We start from the raw sequence: 18,243 nt of genomic DNA, 5'->3' as shown, positions 1-18,243 counted from the left end.
TACAAAAGGGTAGGGAGGGGCAGCGGCAAGGGGCAGGCAGCTCTAGAAAGTCCCATTTCCGCTGCTCCCGAGTTCTCTTCGCTTTCGTACAAAACCCGACAGCTACAGCAAAACTTTATGTTCTCCCCATCTTCGGTACAAGGCAACAGTCCCAGGCAAGCAAAGCTAACAACAAGGCGTCCCAACTTGGGGTGCGAGGCAGGGTGGGGGCGAAGGGCGACTAGCGCAGGCCTGAGCTCAGATGTGGGTCAGCGGCACCGTTCCGTTGACCGCAGTCCCGGCGCCTTGGTAGTGCTGGTGCACGCCGTGCAGGCGGCCACCTGGGAGCGGAGATGAGGCGTCAGCTGCGTCCCCGCCAGGTGGCAGGTACATGCTGATCATGTCGCGCAGGTCTCCGAGGCACGCACGCTGCGAATGCGACGCGATGGCAGGAGGCGGTGAGCTGGGCTCGGACTTCACCACCGAACTCATGGGGCCCAGGCTCATGGCGGCGGCGGCGGCGGCGGCGGCAGCGGCGGTGGCGGGCTGCTGCCCGTAGGCTGCGGCGGCAGCGGCGGCTGCTGAGGGCGCCATGCCCCCATAACCCGAAGCGGCGGCAGCGGCAGCAGCGGCGTTCATGTAGCTCTGGGCGCCGGGTGGCATCATGGGGCTGTACTGCAGGCCGGCCATGTCGTAGCGGTGCATCTGCGGCAGCGCCGGCGGCGGCGGCGGGCTGCTCATAGTCGGGGGCTGCGCGTAGCCCAGCTGCTCCTGCACCAGCGAGTACGCGCCGTTGGCCCAGCCGTTCACGTGTGTGTACGTGTCCAGGCGCTGGCCCACGCCCACCGGGCTGCTAGCGGCGGCGGCTGCAGCGGCAGCAGCGGCGGCTGCGGCGGCGCCCGGGGGCAGCAGGCCGCCGGGCAGGGAGTACTTATCCTTCTTGAGCAGCGTCTTGGTCTTGCGGCGGGGCCGGTACTTGTAGTCCGGGTACTCCTTCATGTGCACTGCGCGCAGTCGCTTGGCTTCGTCGATGAAAGGTCGCTTCTCGGCGTCGGTCAGCAGTTTCCAGTCGGCGCCCAAACGTTTGCTGATCTCGGAGTTGTGCATCTTGGGGTTCTCCAGGGCCATCTTACGTCGCTGCCCGCGGGACCATACCATGAAGGCATTCATGGGTCGCTTCACGCGGTCTTGGTCGCTGCTCCCGCCACCGCCACTCGCGCCACCACTGCTGCCGCCGCCTGCGTTCGCGCCGCCGCCTGCGTTCGCGCTATTCTTGCCTGCGCCGCCAGGAGCTGCGGGACCGCCGGTGCCCGCCGCTGGAGTGGGTGGCCCCACGGGGGTTTTTAGCTCAGTCTCCAGCAGGCTGTACATTGCAGGGGCGGGAAGAAGGTGCGCCAGGTTGGCGGGAGAAGAAGGCGCTCCTGGGGCTGGAGCGGCCACGTTGAAAAGGCCCGGGGACTCCGTCGGAGGGGCGCTTGGGGGCCGGCGGGCCAGCGAGTCAGGCAGGAAGGACAGGCTTGCCAAAGTGCTCCACGCCAAGTCAACAGGAACCCGCAGGCTATTCGCACCTGATGCACTGTCTCAAGCTGGTCGCATTCGCAGCCTGGTTGGGCTTTCGCAGGGCCCCTTTATATACCTGCTCCAATCCCCGGGGGTTGGGGCTTGGTCCGCCCCTCCCTACCCGTAGGTCCCTTGATTGACAGACTCGCAGTGATGAGCCCTGACCAATCATCACCGAGCCCCCGTTTGTTACAGCTGGAAACAAAGTTGAGGGAGCCCTTTCGTTCACCCCCACGCTCCTCTTTGGGCCGAGTGACGTGATGAGAGTTATTCAGGAGGCGGGAGCCCGGGAGATCCACTCAGAGACCACCAATTAGGGTCTCAAAAAGTTTGCAAGAAAGAAACCCAAGGAGGTCATAGGGGGAGGGAGCGTGCAAGCAGAATGCAGGGAGGGACAGGGGTTGTCTGCCGGGTTCCACAAACAACTTGGCCACCCTGTCCCAGCAGATAGGTGTCCCATCCTAAAGCCAGTCTACAAAGCTTCCTGCTGTGTGCACAGCGGAACTCTGGCCGCTTCTTCAGCCAGCGCTAGGGATACTGGACATTGCAAGCTACCCCGGCGACTTGGGGGACTAAAGGAAAAACGGAGGTGTCCTGGGCTGCTCCTCCAAGAAGCCCTCCCAGGAATTGGCCGCTGGCTTCTCAGAACTTGGAACGAGAGAGCTAGTACGTCCAGAACGGAGCGGGGGTCAGGGGCCAGGGCGTGGGAGACAGCCTTCATGACTGAGGAGTGCACCCGGCTGGGAGGATTTCCTGGGCTTTGCAGAAAGGCGAGCGGTCAGCAGCCTTGTCCGGCAGCGGCGCTTGCACGCAGTGGCGTGGGTAAGGGACGGAGGGGGTGAACCAGTCTCCACTCTCGCTCCCGGTCCCCCGCTTAGTGGCCCCTTTTTGTCTCTGCTCTCTGGCCATTTCGGTTTTTCCAGTCCGATGCCCCTGAGGGGGAGGGTCGGGCCCCTTGGAAAATCCGTTTTCATGGCAACATGGAGCCTCTCCGACTGAAAGAAAAGTTTCTTGGAGAGGGGGACGGTGGCTAGAGCGGAGCGGAGGCGGTCCTCGGGATGGAACGCCGGACCCCCTCCGCCGTCTGCGCACCTGCAGGGACCTTTGAAGGAGGCTCTCCGAGCGCTGCAGTGCCTCCACCGTCGGAGAAGCCACCGCTAACGGATTACGTGCTTCTCTTCTTGTTTTACAGCCTTCCACACTGAAGCCCTGACACTCTGAGCGGGACGTTAGGTAGCGTGTCGGGTTATCTGCCAAAGACTTGCGCACAGCTATTCAGGATGCCAGGAGAGAGAATCCGACAATCGCTGCCTCCAGCTCAAGCGAGTGGCATAGCGTTTGAAAGTCCTAAAGCTGTCCAAGGCAGCAAGTGGGAATAGGAAGTCTTCTAGCAGATGTGGCAAAACTGAAATAAGGTGCCCGCGCAGTGGGGCATCTCGCTCCCCCTCTGATCTCAGTGGATAAGGAACCAGGGGGCCTGCGCCCCACAAGTCACTGCGGCTTGATTTTTAATTAGTGCAGCAGAAAAATGGGGAAGAATCCTGCGTGAAGAATCTCAGTATGGCATTTTGTATCAATGCTAAAAAATAAAGCACCCCGGGATTCCCTCAACACAATTAGGACTTGTGTGTTTCTTTTGATCTCTCCCTTGGGCCCCAGGCCCACGGACTGCTGGCACCAGAATTCTCGATCCCAAAGTTTGAGATACTGAAACCTGCATCTTAATTTTGAGTTCCACTTGGTCTGAGTCTTCCACAGCCAAGGGCCAGTTGGGTGGGTGTATGGATATAGGATTTTAAAATAAACTATCTGGGTTACTAGTGTGTGTGTGTGTGTGTGTGTGTGTGTGTGTGTGTGTGTGTCCACATGCAGGCGCACGTAAGCACAGCTAACAGGCTAGAAGGCAAGTCTCAAAAAATATGATTTTGCCATGTTTTCTTGGCAAATTGGCTGAAAAAGTCAAATTTTCTTAGGTAAACCCACAAACCCCTAAAAAAGTCAATGTGTAGTGGATCCTGCCCTCCCACCGCCTACTCTACCTGCTATCTCTTATCTTTGTTGCCCCCACACCCTCAGGCTGTTGCTAAGTGCAGAGCAGTTTAGGAAAGGACTCAACCTTCTGCTTCCGTGGCCTGCCGTTAGTCCAGTAGCCTGACAGATGTCAGAATTCCTTCCAAGTTTTAGAGCCCAAGTAAGCCGTTGCGGTGACAGAGCCTGGACTGCAAATTTCCCAAGGCAAAAGACGCGGGGTTGGCCCTACACCTCTCTTAAAAGCAGATTTTTGAGAAGTCCTTGTCACCGTTCTCAGCTGCTTGTCTTTTGATCACACCTATTCCACAGCTTACCTGGGCTGTTTTCCGCATTACATCCTTCTGGCAGATTTATGGAGACATCCTCTCCTACTCTCTTGCTCCCTAAGTAGCAGTGATTAAACGGATTTGCATGCATGGTGGCTCTAAGGTGGTCTGCACAGGTCCAACTACCTCATTAATTTCCTTCGATCCTCTCCCAAGGAAACTTTCTGATCCACACTACCATTTCAGTCGCCAAGCAATACTGCCAATGTGCAGGTGGGGAGACTGAGAAAAGGCTGGAAGAAAACCAGTTTTCAAGGCCATACAGGCACAGTGCATTGAGGTGCTGGATAAGTGATGCTGGAGCCACCGAGTAGCCTTGGTTCTTGCGAGGGCTACCAGAGGGAGGCCAAATTGCTGGCGATTGTGAACTGCAGTCTCTGATGTGCACGCTGTTCCCATTAAGGAAAGCAGAAAATTAAAGCTGGACCCAGGACTGGTCCTTTCCAACCTCCCGGAGAGAAAGTGCGCTGAGCAGCTTTCTCGCCCTCTCGCCTTCTCGCCCTCTTGCCCTCTCCGGGTTTCTGCAAGCCTGTGGGCGGCTCTCAGAGCCCTGAATCCCAGGCTAGGCACACCGCCAAATGCCCCCTTCCACATTCCCTCTCCCCCACCCCCTGCTTCCAAGAGAGAGCTAAAGCTCCCTCCGACTTGGGACCAGGTCTGGGGCTCCCAGGACCCAGGGCGCTACAATAGCGCCGTTTGTTGGCTTCAGTTGGAAATTTCACCCAGAATCTCCCTTCTAGGACTTGGAGGTGGCACCAATGTTTGAAAGAGAAGCAGCTGGCTAGGCAGCAGGGTAGAAGTAGGTCCATCCTTTAAGTGTGGATTATGGCAAAACTGAAACTCCAAGCTGTAGGGTGACTGGCTCAGTTTACTCTGGGTACACGGGGCATCCACTCTCTTCATTCATCCTGCTACAAGCCTTGGCTTTGTATCTGCAAAGTACATTCTTATTAATTGTGCATTTGAGTTACTGGTAGAGAAAGCAGGGGAGAGAGACTGTCCTGCCTTGATTGCCAATGTAACTGCTCAAAGGAGAACTTTTTCAGAATCTAGGCTAATTAGAATCTAGTTTTACTTCTTCTAAGTGCCTTCTGTGACCTGGATGGGGTGGGACAGATATTCTGGATGCCCTCTGAAAGAAGTTGGGCAGTATTGAGGGTTAGCCAGGTCTGCTGAGGAGTGACAGCAAGGGTGATCCTCTAGCCATAGTCGAACATTTTATTTTCAAGTTTCTCAAGAAGAGCACAGCCCAGCCCTAAATCTGCTTCTGAGAAAGTGAGGACTTATTGAAGCTTACATTTCTAGAAGTAGTCATTTCTATTTCTTCCATAGAATATCTCTCAGACTGTTTACTCTGGTGTAGTAAAGACTGTGAAATCACAACTAAAGAGCCTTAATCAAGAAATCAGAGGCTCCTGTTGTAGAACCAGCCTTTGTAAAAAGGTGGGAAAGATCACTACTACCATTCGAATAGAATGAAAGACATAGCACTTTTCATTCCCCAGAGAGATGTTCTCTAGAAACCTCACTTAACTCTCTGCCCTGCCAACTGGCTACACTACCCCAGCATCCAATGGCAAGACCCTTCTTCAAGTCTGGGAAGGTGCTGAATAGATTAGGATAGATACAGGGTGTAAACAATAACCTAGCAGATACTCTCTAAAGAACTGTTATGAGCTTCCACGTGTGATGTATTGTCTTCCAAGTATCATAAAACCTCCCATGGGCAGTTCAAATGTATTTTATTTCAAATTGGTGTCATCATGTGGGGGGAGGGGTCAGAGGTACTTTTTAAAATGAGTTTCTGTGTTCCCAATCACAGGCTTAGCAGAGCTATATTTGAGTACTTTGGAGTCTCCCTGTCTCACACCTCCATGCTCAGTTGTAAAGATTACTTCCACCCACAGGGCCTTCAGATACTATCACCTCTCCTTTCCCTAGTGTGCAACAAGTACAAGGAATTCAATAGCCTTTATCTCCTGGTCTACCTCAAGTCCTAACACTCCTCCCTGAGGAAGGAGGGCTCAGTCTAGAAAATGGGGGCTATTTCCACAGGACCTACTGAGCCCTGGAGCTCAGACTCTTTGCTTCCCTCCCCCCTACCTCCCTCATTCCCTACAGTTTGAATTACTTGCTCAGCTATCCCGACTACCAAACTTGCATCCCTGCAGAGCAGCCTCCAGAGATCCTGCAGGCTATGGCTAAGCCTGCCCTCCCACATGTCCTGTCACCCACCTTAGGTGGCCACGAAGGCATGCCCCCCAGAGGTGACCTGTAAACTTTATTAGTCTATAGAGTGTAGCATGGCTTCACAGTTCCACAGGTGGGGTGTGGGGGCCACTTGACCTGATAAATCTCTCCCAAGAATGGGCCTGGTCTATCAAGGAGATTTCCAGTCACTTCCAAAATGACAGGGCAAGTCCACTTGTCCCAATTGCTAGGGGGTTAGGTGGAACATTCTGGAGAAAATTAAAATCTCAAGGCAGTATCCACCTGTTTTCCTTCCTTTCTCTCTCTCTCTCCTTTTCCTTTTTAAAATCTTTTTCATTTTCTAAGTAAGTGAAGAGCCATGGAATTTGATGCACATAATTTCTGTGTGTGTGCTTCTAGGCTGTCAGTTCTTGACACTAAACTACTGTCCTGAAATCACAGTGTGTTGTTATGCACTGCAAGTACAGTCCTTTCCCACTCCACATCAGAAAGTGGAGGAGGTCTAGGAAAGAGGACTGTGAGCTGGTGAGCACCTACAGCTCCCATAACACTCACCTAGCTTGTCTAAAGGAAATCGGACCCGGGAAGCACAGCAGGAGCGAGGGACCCAGCAAGCCTAGGGGCGGATGCACCAGAGCCTGCATCCCTAAACCCCTGTCTGTCTGTCGCGCGTCCCAGCACCGTAATCCCAAAGAACGTTTGCTCCAGTGTTGTGCGGCAGCTCGCGAAGTGTGAGTAGAGCAGAGGACATCCCCCGGAACAGCTAGTGCGTGGCTTTTGTGGAGAAAGCCTGCGATCTGGCCCACTGGTTTTCCAGCGGGCTGGCGGGAAGACGGAAGGACAAAGCGAGGTTTGTCCGCAGGCTGCCGGGCTGTGCGCGCTGGCGTTTGGGAGTAGAGGACGACGCTGTCACTCCAGTTTCATTCTCTGGAAAGGTCTCCAGGTTAGGACTTCGAGGCTTTGCTAATGTGTTGTTTGGGAATTAACACAATCTCCCCTTGTTTCTGAACATATTCCCTCCCTTAGCACTGCTTAGTTTTCATTAGAAAAACAACGGAAGAATGTCCCAATAACCCTTTCTAATAGAAAAAACTGCCCCATTTGTAGGCTGGTTTCTTTACAAAGCCAACAACCAACCTTATTTTCTAGTTCCAATGGCTATCCCTTTATGAGTTATATTATTAAAGAAATCCGACACTAATTGTACCGATTTAACTTGTTAATTAGTTGCAAATAAACTATTCATTAGTGGTAAAATAAAATAAAACCCATGCGCCTAGATATCATTCCACATTCACATACTGTAGTGTCTGCATAGCATAGGCATACTAAATTAAGTTCCTAAAAGGTTTCTCCTCAGGATAAATAATTAAAATATATTCTACTTTAATTGACATTATAGAGGACATAAATGAACTTTTCCTTTTAGAAAGAAATAGCCATTTCTAAATAAAGCTTGCAGTCTGGAGAATGGAGGCTTCAGCCAAATGAATAGTCATTACTACCTTTTCAACGACGTGGGCCTTTTGATCAGAAAAGAAATTAGCTCTAAAAAACAGACAATGGAAGCCTGCCCTGCAATAGGAAGAAAATTAGACGGCCAAGGCTCTTCACAACACCTATTTCTATAAACCATAGAGCTCCTTGCTTTTCAATTACAGCTGTTCATTTCATATAAGGAAAGGGGAAAACAGGCCTCTAATGTAAACTCGCTTTCACCATAAAGCCTTGCTCCTGGCTCACAGCCAGGCTGCCTACTTACTATTGTTTTTAGTTCTCTCATCAATTAGCTAATACTATATATTTTAAATGACTCTGGGGGTATTCACGGACCCCCTCCCCACTTACCCACCCAGACAAAACCCAAGCTGGACTCCTATGAAAGGGCTACCATTCAGTACATAGACACTTAAATATATAAAGTTTAATGTTTTTATTGTTCCTCAAAGAAAAACCATATTGAAACCTTGCCTTGTTTTTTCTTTCTTAGACCATCATTGAAAGACCCAGACAAGATGATGACAGGGGAGGGATATAAATGAGCAGTTTTCAGTATTCTTTCTAATTATTCAGAGTTCAACCCATCTATAGATAATTTTTCTGTGCTCTTTAGACTAATTTGGTTTACACATACATCTTTAAGTTTTTAAAAATATGAATTTGAAGTTTGCTAGTCCCATTGGTTTGGTTTCATTAGATAGAATTTCACTTTCAAAAGTTGTCTTCATTATTTTTACATTATCTTGCCTGCAAGAAAAATAATTCTGTTTGTATGATATGTTATAAAATAAAACATTTCAGTGCATAAAAAGTATGAGAAAAATATTCATTAATGATGCTAGTGAATCTTAGCCTTTAAGCGCATGTTCTAGGAACACTAAAATGGAGTAATTGTGAGCTAGAAAGGCTTTACTTTTTTGAAAGTAAAATATTTAAAAATGGGCATGGTAGCACATGCCTGTAATCCCAGTATTTGGGAGGCTGAAATAGGAAAATCACAGGTTTGAGGGCAGCCTCAGCAGCTTAGCCAGGCTCTCAGTAACTTAATGAGACCCTGTTTTCAAATAAAAAAATAAAAAGAATTGGATGTATAGATCAGAGGTAGAAGAATCCCCTCCCTGGTTTCAAACCCCAGAACACACACACACACACACACACACACACACACACACACACACACCTATTTGATCTTTATAATCATTACATTAGTTTCCTGAAGAACTAAAATGTAGTTCAATGGGATCATAGTGTTTATTATTGTTTTAAAAATGCCTTAAAATCATGCTTAAATGTAATTTAAAGATAATAAATTTATTCACAAATAAGAAAACATTTATATAATGATAGAGTCATTTAAATAGAATAACACTATAACCATGAACTTGTCCCTGAGGAGTGTCATTCCCTGTATCCTTTAACAACTTTAAAGAGAGATAGATAGCTTGCTGACTTAAAAGGGATGGGCAGAATAGAACCATTAAATGGCTACTAAGCATTTCTCTTAAGAACAACCAAAAAGAATTCCTATCTTGCTGTTTTTTATACTTCTGAGTTGGAACACAAAAGTCATATGCTAAAAATTGTGGTCCCAGGGTGATACTAGTGGGAGTTGGTAGAACCCCCTAAGATGTGAGGCTATTTAGAGGAAATGATATCTTAGGGGTAAAGTGAATATTAAAACTTTAACCTATTTCTGTTTCCTATGAGGCTATGAGGTGAGAAGCCTTGCTCTGCCACACACTCCACATGATGTTCTGCCTCATCACAAGCCCAGAACAATGGGATCGGGTAATTTCTTAATCTGTGAGCCAAAATAAGTCTTTCCTTCTTGTAAGTTTTTTTTGTATTTATTTTTGCAGTGATGGAAAGCTAAGACACCTCTTGTTTTCAACATATATTCCTTGCTGAGAATAGATACTCCCATTTGATGACTTCCTGCCATATTTTAGATATCAAATTCATTAGTATGTCTGCTTTTGGCTTTTGAGCATTACTTTCTCTTTGTTTAAATGGATCTCAGAATATAGTTCCTAAAATCATTTGCCAGAGTACAGAGCTGCCATATGAAATTTCCTTGTCAGCTGGAAGAAGAAACTCTTCCTTAACAATTAAATCCCTTGAGGCTCCCCACCCTTGGGTTCCTATAATACAAGATGTGATCTTACCAGTGTGCATGAGTGAAACTGTTCCCCTGTCTACTGAATGTGATGGGGCCTATTTTCAGAGTTCTACAGGAGATAGTGGGAAATTGCCAATGCTCCTAGGTGAGGTTTAGTAGCAGGGTTCAGCAGTGTGTTGTCTCTAATCATAGCCTGGAATTCATCCTAAGAACTGCTTAAGTATTTGGATGGGTCTGATCTTGTGTATTACAGCAATTGTGCTCATTTGGGAAGTAATCATGAATGTGATGTTGTGGGTAACTGAATAGAACTTTGGGAGAATATTTAAATTGTCATCAAAGAGGCCTGAGCTTTAACTGCAGCTTTAGAAGGCGACAGCAAAGCCGGGCGTGGTTGCGCACACTTGTAATCCCGGCATTCTGGAGGCTGAGACAGGAAGATCACGGTTTGTGGACGGCCTCAGCTACTTAGTGAGCCCTTTGCAGCTCAGTGAACCCCTGTTTCAAAATAAAGACTAAAAAATAGGGCTGGGGATATAGTTTGGAAGTAGAATGCCCCTGGGTTCCATCCCCAGTACTAAAAAAAAAAAAAAATAGGGCAGGTGGTGTACCTTGGAGGTCAAATGCCCCTGGATTCTATCCCCAGACACCCCCCCAAAAATAAAGAAAAGAAAAGAAGGAGACAGCATCTTTAGGTTAGAAATAGAAAAAGCTGTTTTTCTGGATATGGGCATAAAACCAGAGCCTAGGTGTTTACATGTTTTTTATTTGAAGAAATGAAAGGGTCTTAATGCTTGAGAAGTTTATGTTCAGGGTTCTTTGGATTGCCCCAGTGTTCTTGGTTTGGTCTTGGTAAATAAGAGTACAGGCTCTAGGGTCACATGAATATATGCAAGGTCATTAAGTAATTTTTATTGAATGTCTACTATAGGCCAGACACTCTCCAAACCTGGAATTACAACAGTGAAATAAACAAAGTCCTTATTGCACTTATATCCTAGTTGGGGACAGGAACAATAAACACAAGTGAATCAGTGAATGAACACATGTCTAGGAGTAGTGAGTGGTAGAAAGACAAAGCAGAATAAGGACTAGAGAGCAATGGGAGTTGATGTTTTGTTTTATTTTATTTTTTTTTATTTTGCAGTACGAGAGATGGAACCCAGGGACATTCTACCTTGGAACTACACCCCAGTCCTATTTTTTATTCTTTATTTTGAAACAGGGTCTCACTGAGTTGCCAAGGGCCTCACTAAGTACCAGCTGAGGCTGGTGCAAACCGCCATCCTCCTGTCTCAGCCTCCTGAGGGAGTTCATGTTTTAGATAGAATTTTCTGGGTAGTCCTCTTTGGGAAATGATGGTCATTCAGAAATCGGAAGTAAGTACTTAACATTTATTTTTTTGGTGGTACTGGGTATGAAATCCAGGGGCCTTTTACCTCCATGCTACACTGGCAGACCTATTTTATATTTTATTTGGAAACTGGGTTTTTAAAACCAGCTGAGGCTGGCTTCGAACCTGTGCAATCCTCCTGTCTCAGCCTCCCAAGAGTGGGGATTACAAGCATGTACCACCACGCCCGGCTTTGAAGTAAGTACTTAAATAATGGGATCAACCATCATCATTGCCATTATCACCATTGCTTGATGATCACCATTTTTACTCTTCCACCCAGTTCTAGAACTCCAAGGTTGCGGAAAAAAGGAGAGGATGAGTCTCCATACCAGGGATGGGATTCCCAAAACACCTAGTGTAGGGCAGTAAATGTTGTGCAAGTACAATCCTATATTAAATAGAATGTCTTCAGCCAGGCGTGGGTGGTACACACTTGTAATCCAAGTGTTTGGGAGGCTGAGACAGGAGGAACACGGTTTGCGGACAGCCTCAAACCTCATCCACATAATGAGACCCTTAGCAACTCGGTGAGACCCTGTTTCAAAATAAAGAATAAAAATAGGGCTGGGGGTGTAGCTCCGAGGTAGAATGTTTCTGGATTACATTTCCAGTACTGCAAAAAAAAAAAAAAAAAGAATATCTTCTTGTCAATTTAGTGAAGTACACTTTACTTTAACTGTTAGGACAGGATTTAGGATTTGAATTTCAATTTGTTAAAACAATCCTTGATCTTCTAGTGGTTAGGGATCTGGTTATTTGCTTGGGTTTTGTTTAGAATGATTCAGTAGGGGCTTTTGATTGAATTTGGGAGTGTGTCTCCTTAATTTTGTGTCCTAGGTAACTGTACTTCCTGCCCTAGACCTGGTCATGCTCCAGATTGGCATTTTGAAAGCTTCCTCTATACTTCTAAGGTTTAATTTATTTTTTTTTGTATTAGAGATTGAACCCATTTATCTTTTTTTTGTACTAGGGATTTTGTACTAGGCATTCTATCTCTGAGCTGTACCTCCAGCCCTATTTTATTTTTTATTTGAAAACAAGGTCACATTAGGGGGTTTATTTATCTTCACCAATGCACGGACCATTTGTTATGCATTTTCACTATAGCGTAGTGTGTTGCAGTAAGAAAAGCAAACACAGCAGAATTGGGTTTGTCTAGTAAACCTAGATTTGAACTTGAATTTGAGCATGTACTATTTTCTTTTGTCTTACTGGAGATGGAACCCAGAGGTATTCTACCTCAGAGCTAGACCCCTGGATCTATTTTCTTTTCTTTTTTGAAACAGAATCTTGCTATATTGCTGAGGCTATCCTTGAACCAGGGAACAACTTATATCAGCTTCCCATACTGGGTTTATAGGTGTGCACTTACCATGCCCATCTTGAGCACATTTCTTAATCTCCCTAAACATTGATTTTTTTCCATTGGTTGGCTCAATCCCCAGGACTGAAAGAAAAATTATCTTGTAGAGAGGTAGGTGTTCACACATTGTTCACTGGGTTGGGGATTCAGTGAAATGATACAGCTGAAGGCACTTGGCACTCTTTTTAGCACAGAGCAAACTCAATTAAGAATTGTCTTGGAAGCTGGGCGTGGTGGTACATGCTTGTAATCCCAGCATTCGGGAGGCTGGGAGGCTGAGACCAGAGGATCGCAGTTTATGGACTGCCTCAGCTACTTAGTGAGTCACTCTGCAAATTAGTGAGAACCTGTTTCAAAATAAAGAACAAATAGGGCAGGAGGTGTAGCTTGAAGGTCGAATGTACCTGGATTTCATCCCTAAACCCATACACACACACACACACACACACACACACACAAAAAGAATTGTCTTGGCAGGAGGACTGAAAGATTGAGGCCAGCCTCAGCAATTTAGCAATAGTCTCAGCAACTCAGTGAGACTGTTTTAAAACTTGGAGTAAAGTAGAATGCCTCTGGATTCAATTCCCAGCACACACACACACACACACACACACACACATATATATGTGTGTGTGTGTATGTGTATATGTATATGTATATGTATGTCTTGGAGGTGAGAATGAGGGTTAGTGGGAAGAACACTTGCTTACCATGTGTGTGTGAGGAACTTGGTTCCATTACCAGCACTAAAGAAAAGAAAGATCAAAAAAAGAAATAAAGAAAAACAAGAGTTGCTTGTTTTTCAAGTAAGCTTTCTTATACCTCAAATACAATTGACCATGTCCCACTTTCTCTACCCTTTACAGGGCTTTATACAGATGTTTGTGGAATGAAAAGTCTTCTTTGAATGATAAACAAAATGAACTAATTACCCTAGGTTCCAATTTTGCACTGCATTCTTCCCCATTCGGCACAGTCACTTGAGATTGTTTCTGTCAAGGCTCTCTGGAGAGCACTTGCTGAGGTGATATGGTTTTGGTTCGTGACAGAGGGGCTTCTTGTGTTAAAATTTGACATAAGATATCTTTATAACAGAGACATGCCTGGTGTTAAAAACATACAATTAATGTCATATAGATCTTACATTCTTTCGTTTTGCTTAAAATGTAAGGTTTAATTTTTTTCTTAGCTCAATAGAAAGTACTTTTTTCCTGTAGATTGCACCAGAAATCCTGTTGAATTAGGAAATAAGCCTTGTTCAAATTTCATAGCTTTTATATTTTATCCAAGGCCTCAAAAATAGGCACAATTGACCAAGTAGAATGAAAAAAGTAGTGCTAATCACTGGCAGAGATTAAAGTCTTATCATTCTTACCAGTGGCTTCCAAAAAGACCTAGAGTATTAAAATCATTTTAAATAAGGCAGACTTTAGTTCATATCAAGAATAATTTTGTGGTTAGTCTATGCCATTGCACTCAAAAAAGGGATCTAGCATGAAAGTTTTATTAACTCCCAGCTAAAATTATTGCTGAAAGTATAGTTAGGGCTCAGATAAATAAAAGTAAACCTCATTGAAATGGTTAGGAGCCTAGACCTGGGCTGGAATTCTGCCCCTGCTCAATAGAAATGACTAACTTTTCTGAGCTTCAGTCCCATCTATGAAGATGAAAATTTATGATACCCCTTAAAGTGACTATGGACATAAATTATGATATTATGTAAATAAAGTACTGAATTCAGTATATGGTCAATATGTAGACTTGACAAATATATGATTATCATCATCACCACAGCAAACATGTGAAAATGAAGTGGGGTCAAAAGAATTAGGTGAGCTGGGTATGGTAGAGTCTGAGACCGGAGGACTAGAGATTTGAGGCCAGGCTCAGCAACTTAGTGAGGCCATCAACAATTTATTGAGGTCTTGTTTCAAAATAAAGAATAAAAATGGACTGGAGACATATCTCAGAGTTTGAATGCCAGTTTGAAAGTTTGATTCTCCAGTACCAAAAAAAAAAAAAAAAAAGACATAGGTGACTTAGCTAAAATGGTGGAGCTTGTGGTTAGGGTGGAGCTTAATGGTAGAGTGCAAGTTTAGCACTCAAAAGGCCCTGGATTCAGTCCCCAACAATCTTCTTCACACACAAGCAAAATGAAGTTTAAAACATTGTATCTTATTGTTACCAAATTCAGGCAGAAAGTAACCTTTCTTGACTCCATGCCCAGTTATTTTTCCACTAAATTATAGCTTACTTAAACTTTGCCAAAGAGTGCATTTCTTATTTGGTTGCATATCCTACAGTGTTTTTGAAACTATAGCATTTTAAGAAGCATGCCCCACATCCCCAATAAAAGGAGCATGCTAACCTAGGTATGTTGGCACATGCCTGTAATCCTAGTACTTGGGAGGCTGAGACAGGAGCATCACAGGTTCGAGGGTAGCCTCAGCAACTTAGTGAGGCTCTATTTCAAAATAAACTAGAACAAATAAAAAGAGGCTAGGTAGAATATCTCTTGGTTCAATAAAAAATAAAAGAAACAAATCATTATTTTTGCCTATAGTTAAATAAATCCAATTGTCTTAATGAATAGTGACAAATGTTGGAAGAAGCAAAGGGAAGGACACTGCATTCCTAGGTTGTTCCCTCAGAGCTTAGCTGAAGAAAGAGATCATCGGGTTTCAAGGTACATTAATTAGAAACATTAAAATTGACACTGGGTCAGATTCAGGATTAGATAGATAAATCAATATGCTAGTGTGAACTTCTCAGACACGGTATGCTAATCTCTCACAGTGATGCTTAATTCCTTTTATTCTGAGAAGTCAAAAGAATCCTATATTTGGATCATCTTCCCTGCCAACTGGGCTTCACATTGAAGGTCATACTGAAACAGTCAAATCCTCCAGTGTCCAATTCACTAGGAGTTGCTTCGCATGCTTTCCTTATGTTGTCATTTTGAATTGTAAGTATATCCACTGAAAGCTGAAGTGGTCCTTCATTGAATTCTTCAGAAATGACCAGTTTCCTAGTTATATAGATTAAAGTTATTATCTCCAGCATCTCTGGAGCAAATCCTTGTAGCAGCAGAACCAGGTTAAGAAAGCAAGATTATTCTGTAATGTGCCTTCACATGTCAATCACTAAGCCAAGCGTGAGAAGGAGGGAGGGGAAGGGAATGGGGTGGGAACTGGGTAAGGGCTAATTGGGCAATATGTGCGTATATGCCTCTACTATCTTGTACCCCATTAAGATTTATGACTACAATGCACCAATACAAAATTTAAAAAAGCAAGATTCTAGTACTTTTCTACAAGAGAATGTGTCCCTGTCTGAGGCAGGTTGGGACAGGAGGAAAGCCTCTGGGTTTGGAATAATAGAGAAGTCATAGGGCAACCTGGAGCAGTGGACTATCATCAGCTACATGCAAGGTCTCAATTGAGCTTCCTTGGGATTTCCAGAGGGGCGGGAATTCAGAGATCACCTGCCTGTCCTTTTCTTCAGTCTTTGGCCACATCTTTCTCCATTCTCCTCAAGTTGCACACAGTACCTCGAGGCATTGCTTCCTTAGTGTCCTTGATCAGCTCTTGTCTTTTGTCTCCAACTTAACATATTTGCTTCCTTTCTTTCCTAACTACCTTTCCTTCCTCTTTACCGGACTAAATGATGTTTCAAAATTCTGCTCAGGTCACTCATTTTTCGTAACATCTTTTCTGGTTCTCCCCAGTTTCTATGCCCCAGACTGGGTTAGGTAAGTGATTATCTTACAGCTCTGGCTACAGTGTAATCATTATCAGTTTGTGTCCATCTCACTCCTTAATCATAAGCTCCTTGAAGGAAAAATCTTTTTCCTTCTATGTGCTGCACTTAGTCAGTGTGTAATCTAGGAATGTGATTAAGAACATCACTAGGACACAGAATGGGTATCATAGAACCAAACAAAATTTGGATCTTGCTTTCAAGGTGTTCTCATCTTGTTAGGAGGTAACTGGTTAGCTGGGTGTGGTGGCACATGCATGTAATCCCTGTGCTTGGGAGGCTGAGACAGGAGGATCGCGCAGGTTCGAAGCCAGCCTCAGCTACTTATGAGGCTCTCAGCAACTTAGTGAGACTCTGTTTCCAAATAAAATATGAAATAGGTCTGGGAGTATAGCCTGGAGGTAGGAAGCCTCTGGGTTCCACCCCCAGGCCCCAGTACCACCAAAAAATAAAGTAACTGGTCCTCTAGGAGGTTGCATTGCCTGTGGGCACGTGAAAATATCAAGCAAGAAGGCATATTCAGGGACATGGAAACCTTGATTGGTCTTAGATGTCCTGCTAGCACATCCTCTCTACCATCATGCTGTTGTCCTGGCCATTCTATTAATTTTATCCATGGAGAATGGGGGAGAGAGGACAGGGGACATATGGTTATAGAGTATCTGTTCCCTTTGCTGTGTGTACTGGCATGGGCCAACATTCATATGCAAAAAGTGGCTTCCTTCCTTTATTACAAAGGCATTTTCACTTACTAAGCCATCTATTTACCTAATGGACCCTATAAACTTTTCTTCTAATTTTCACACAGTTCCAATAGTGTGCTTGGTAATCCCAATGTTTTGGATACCAGATGAGCAAAATAGTGAATACCCACCCATGTGCATTATGGCTTCTTAAATCTTATACTGCCTTCCTGGGTCTGTCCTCCCATATCTAGCCCTGGAAATATAGGGGTGTTCTTTGAAATTCTAGAGGACAGATATGCATTCTTTGCTGAAAAAGGAATGGATGCCTAAACTGGTGATTAAGACTAGGAAAAGTTCTCATGGTAATCTCTGGAATTGAAAGCATTTCTGTTGCCTTCATATTAATGCTGAGTGTCAGGAGCAGGCCTTGATAAAATTGAGTTTAAAATTCAACTTGATCTATCATTTAAATGTGAATCTTGGTTTTCAGAAAGTCGATAAAGTGCAGCTCATAGGATTAGGGTGTATAGTTCATAGATTAAATACTTCAGTCTCTCACCATAGATAATCATGCACATGTCACTTTCTGTTGTTGAAAAAAATGCTTCTGAATATATTGTAAGCTATTTGATAATCTTTAAAGTCTGTCTTTCTTTCTTTCATTCTTTTTTTTTTGTATGTGGTACTGGGAATTATTCCAGGGGCATTCTACTAATGAGCTAGTACCCCAGCCTTTTTATTTTATTTTTTATTTTGAAACATGATTTTGATAAATTGTCCAGGCTGGCCTCAAAGTTTCAGTTCTTCTGTCTTAAGTCTCCCAAGTAGCTGGAATTATAGGTGTGATCCATAATGCATGGCTCCAGAATCTTGTTCTTTCTTTCTTTCTTTCTTTCTTTCTTTCTTTCTTTCTTTCTTCCTTTCTTCTTTCTTTCTTTCTTTTTTTCTTTCTTTCTTTTCTTTTCTTTTCTTTTGCAGTACTGGGGATGAAATCCTGGGCCATTCTAACTCTGAGCTACATTCCCAGGCCTATTTGTTTATTCTTTATTTTGAAATAGGGTCCCACTAAGTTGCAGACGGCCTCACTAAGTAGCTAGACTGGCTGAGAACCTGTGATCCTCCTGTCTCAGCTTCCCAAGTACTGGGATTACAAGTGTGTGCCACCATGCCTTGCTCGCAGTCTTTAAATGACTGTTTTGTCTCTTTGTTTTTACTCATTTTGACTGGCTAGATAAATGCATATTTAGAAAAGAGGTTTCCTCAAGCCATGCCCATATATCTTTTTGGAGAATTTAAGCAGGGGAGTGATATGG

The 18,243-nt window shown here is 44.8% G+C and overlaps 1 protein-coding gene across 1 annotated transcript; it reads right to left on the bottom strand.

The window, feature by feature from the left end:
- Positions 1 to 237: 237 nt before the first annotated feature.
- SOX3 (SRY-box transcription factor 3) lies at positions 238 to 1,711 on the bottom strand (the record flags this gene model as incomplete). The annotated part of the gene is given in 2 exon segments (XM_080719069.1): positions 238 to 1,560; positions 1,564 to 1,711. Coding segments are annotated over 2 exon segments (1,335 nt in total). The 5' UTR covers positions 1,576 to 1,711.
- Positions 1,712 to 18,243: the final 16,532 nt, after the last annotated feature.

The sequence above is a fragment of the Muscardinus avellanarius genome (genome assembly GCF_963383645.1).
Source record: "Muscardinus avellanarius genome assembly, chromosome: X".
NCBI classification, from domain to species: Eukaryota; Metazoa; Chordata; class Mammalia; order Rodentia; family Gliridae; genus Muscardinus; species Muscardinus avellanarius.
Note: the sequence above shows the minus strand (reverse complement) of the source record. Positions and strands in the feature narration are given on the sequence as shown.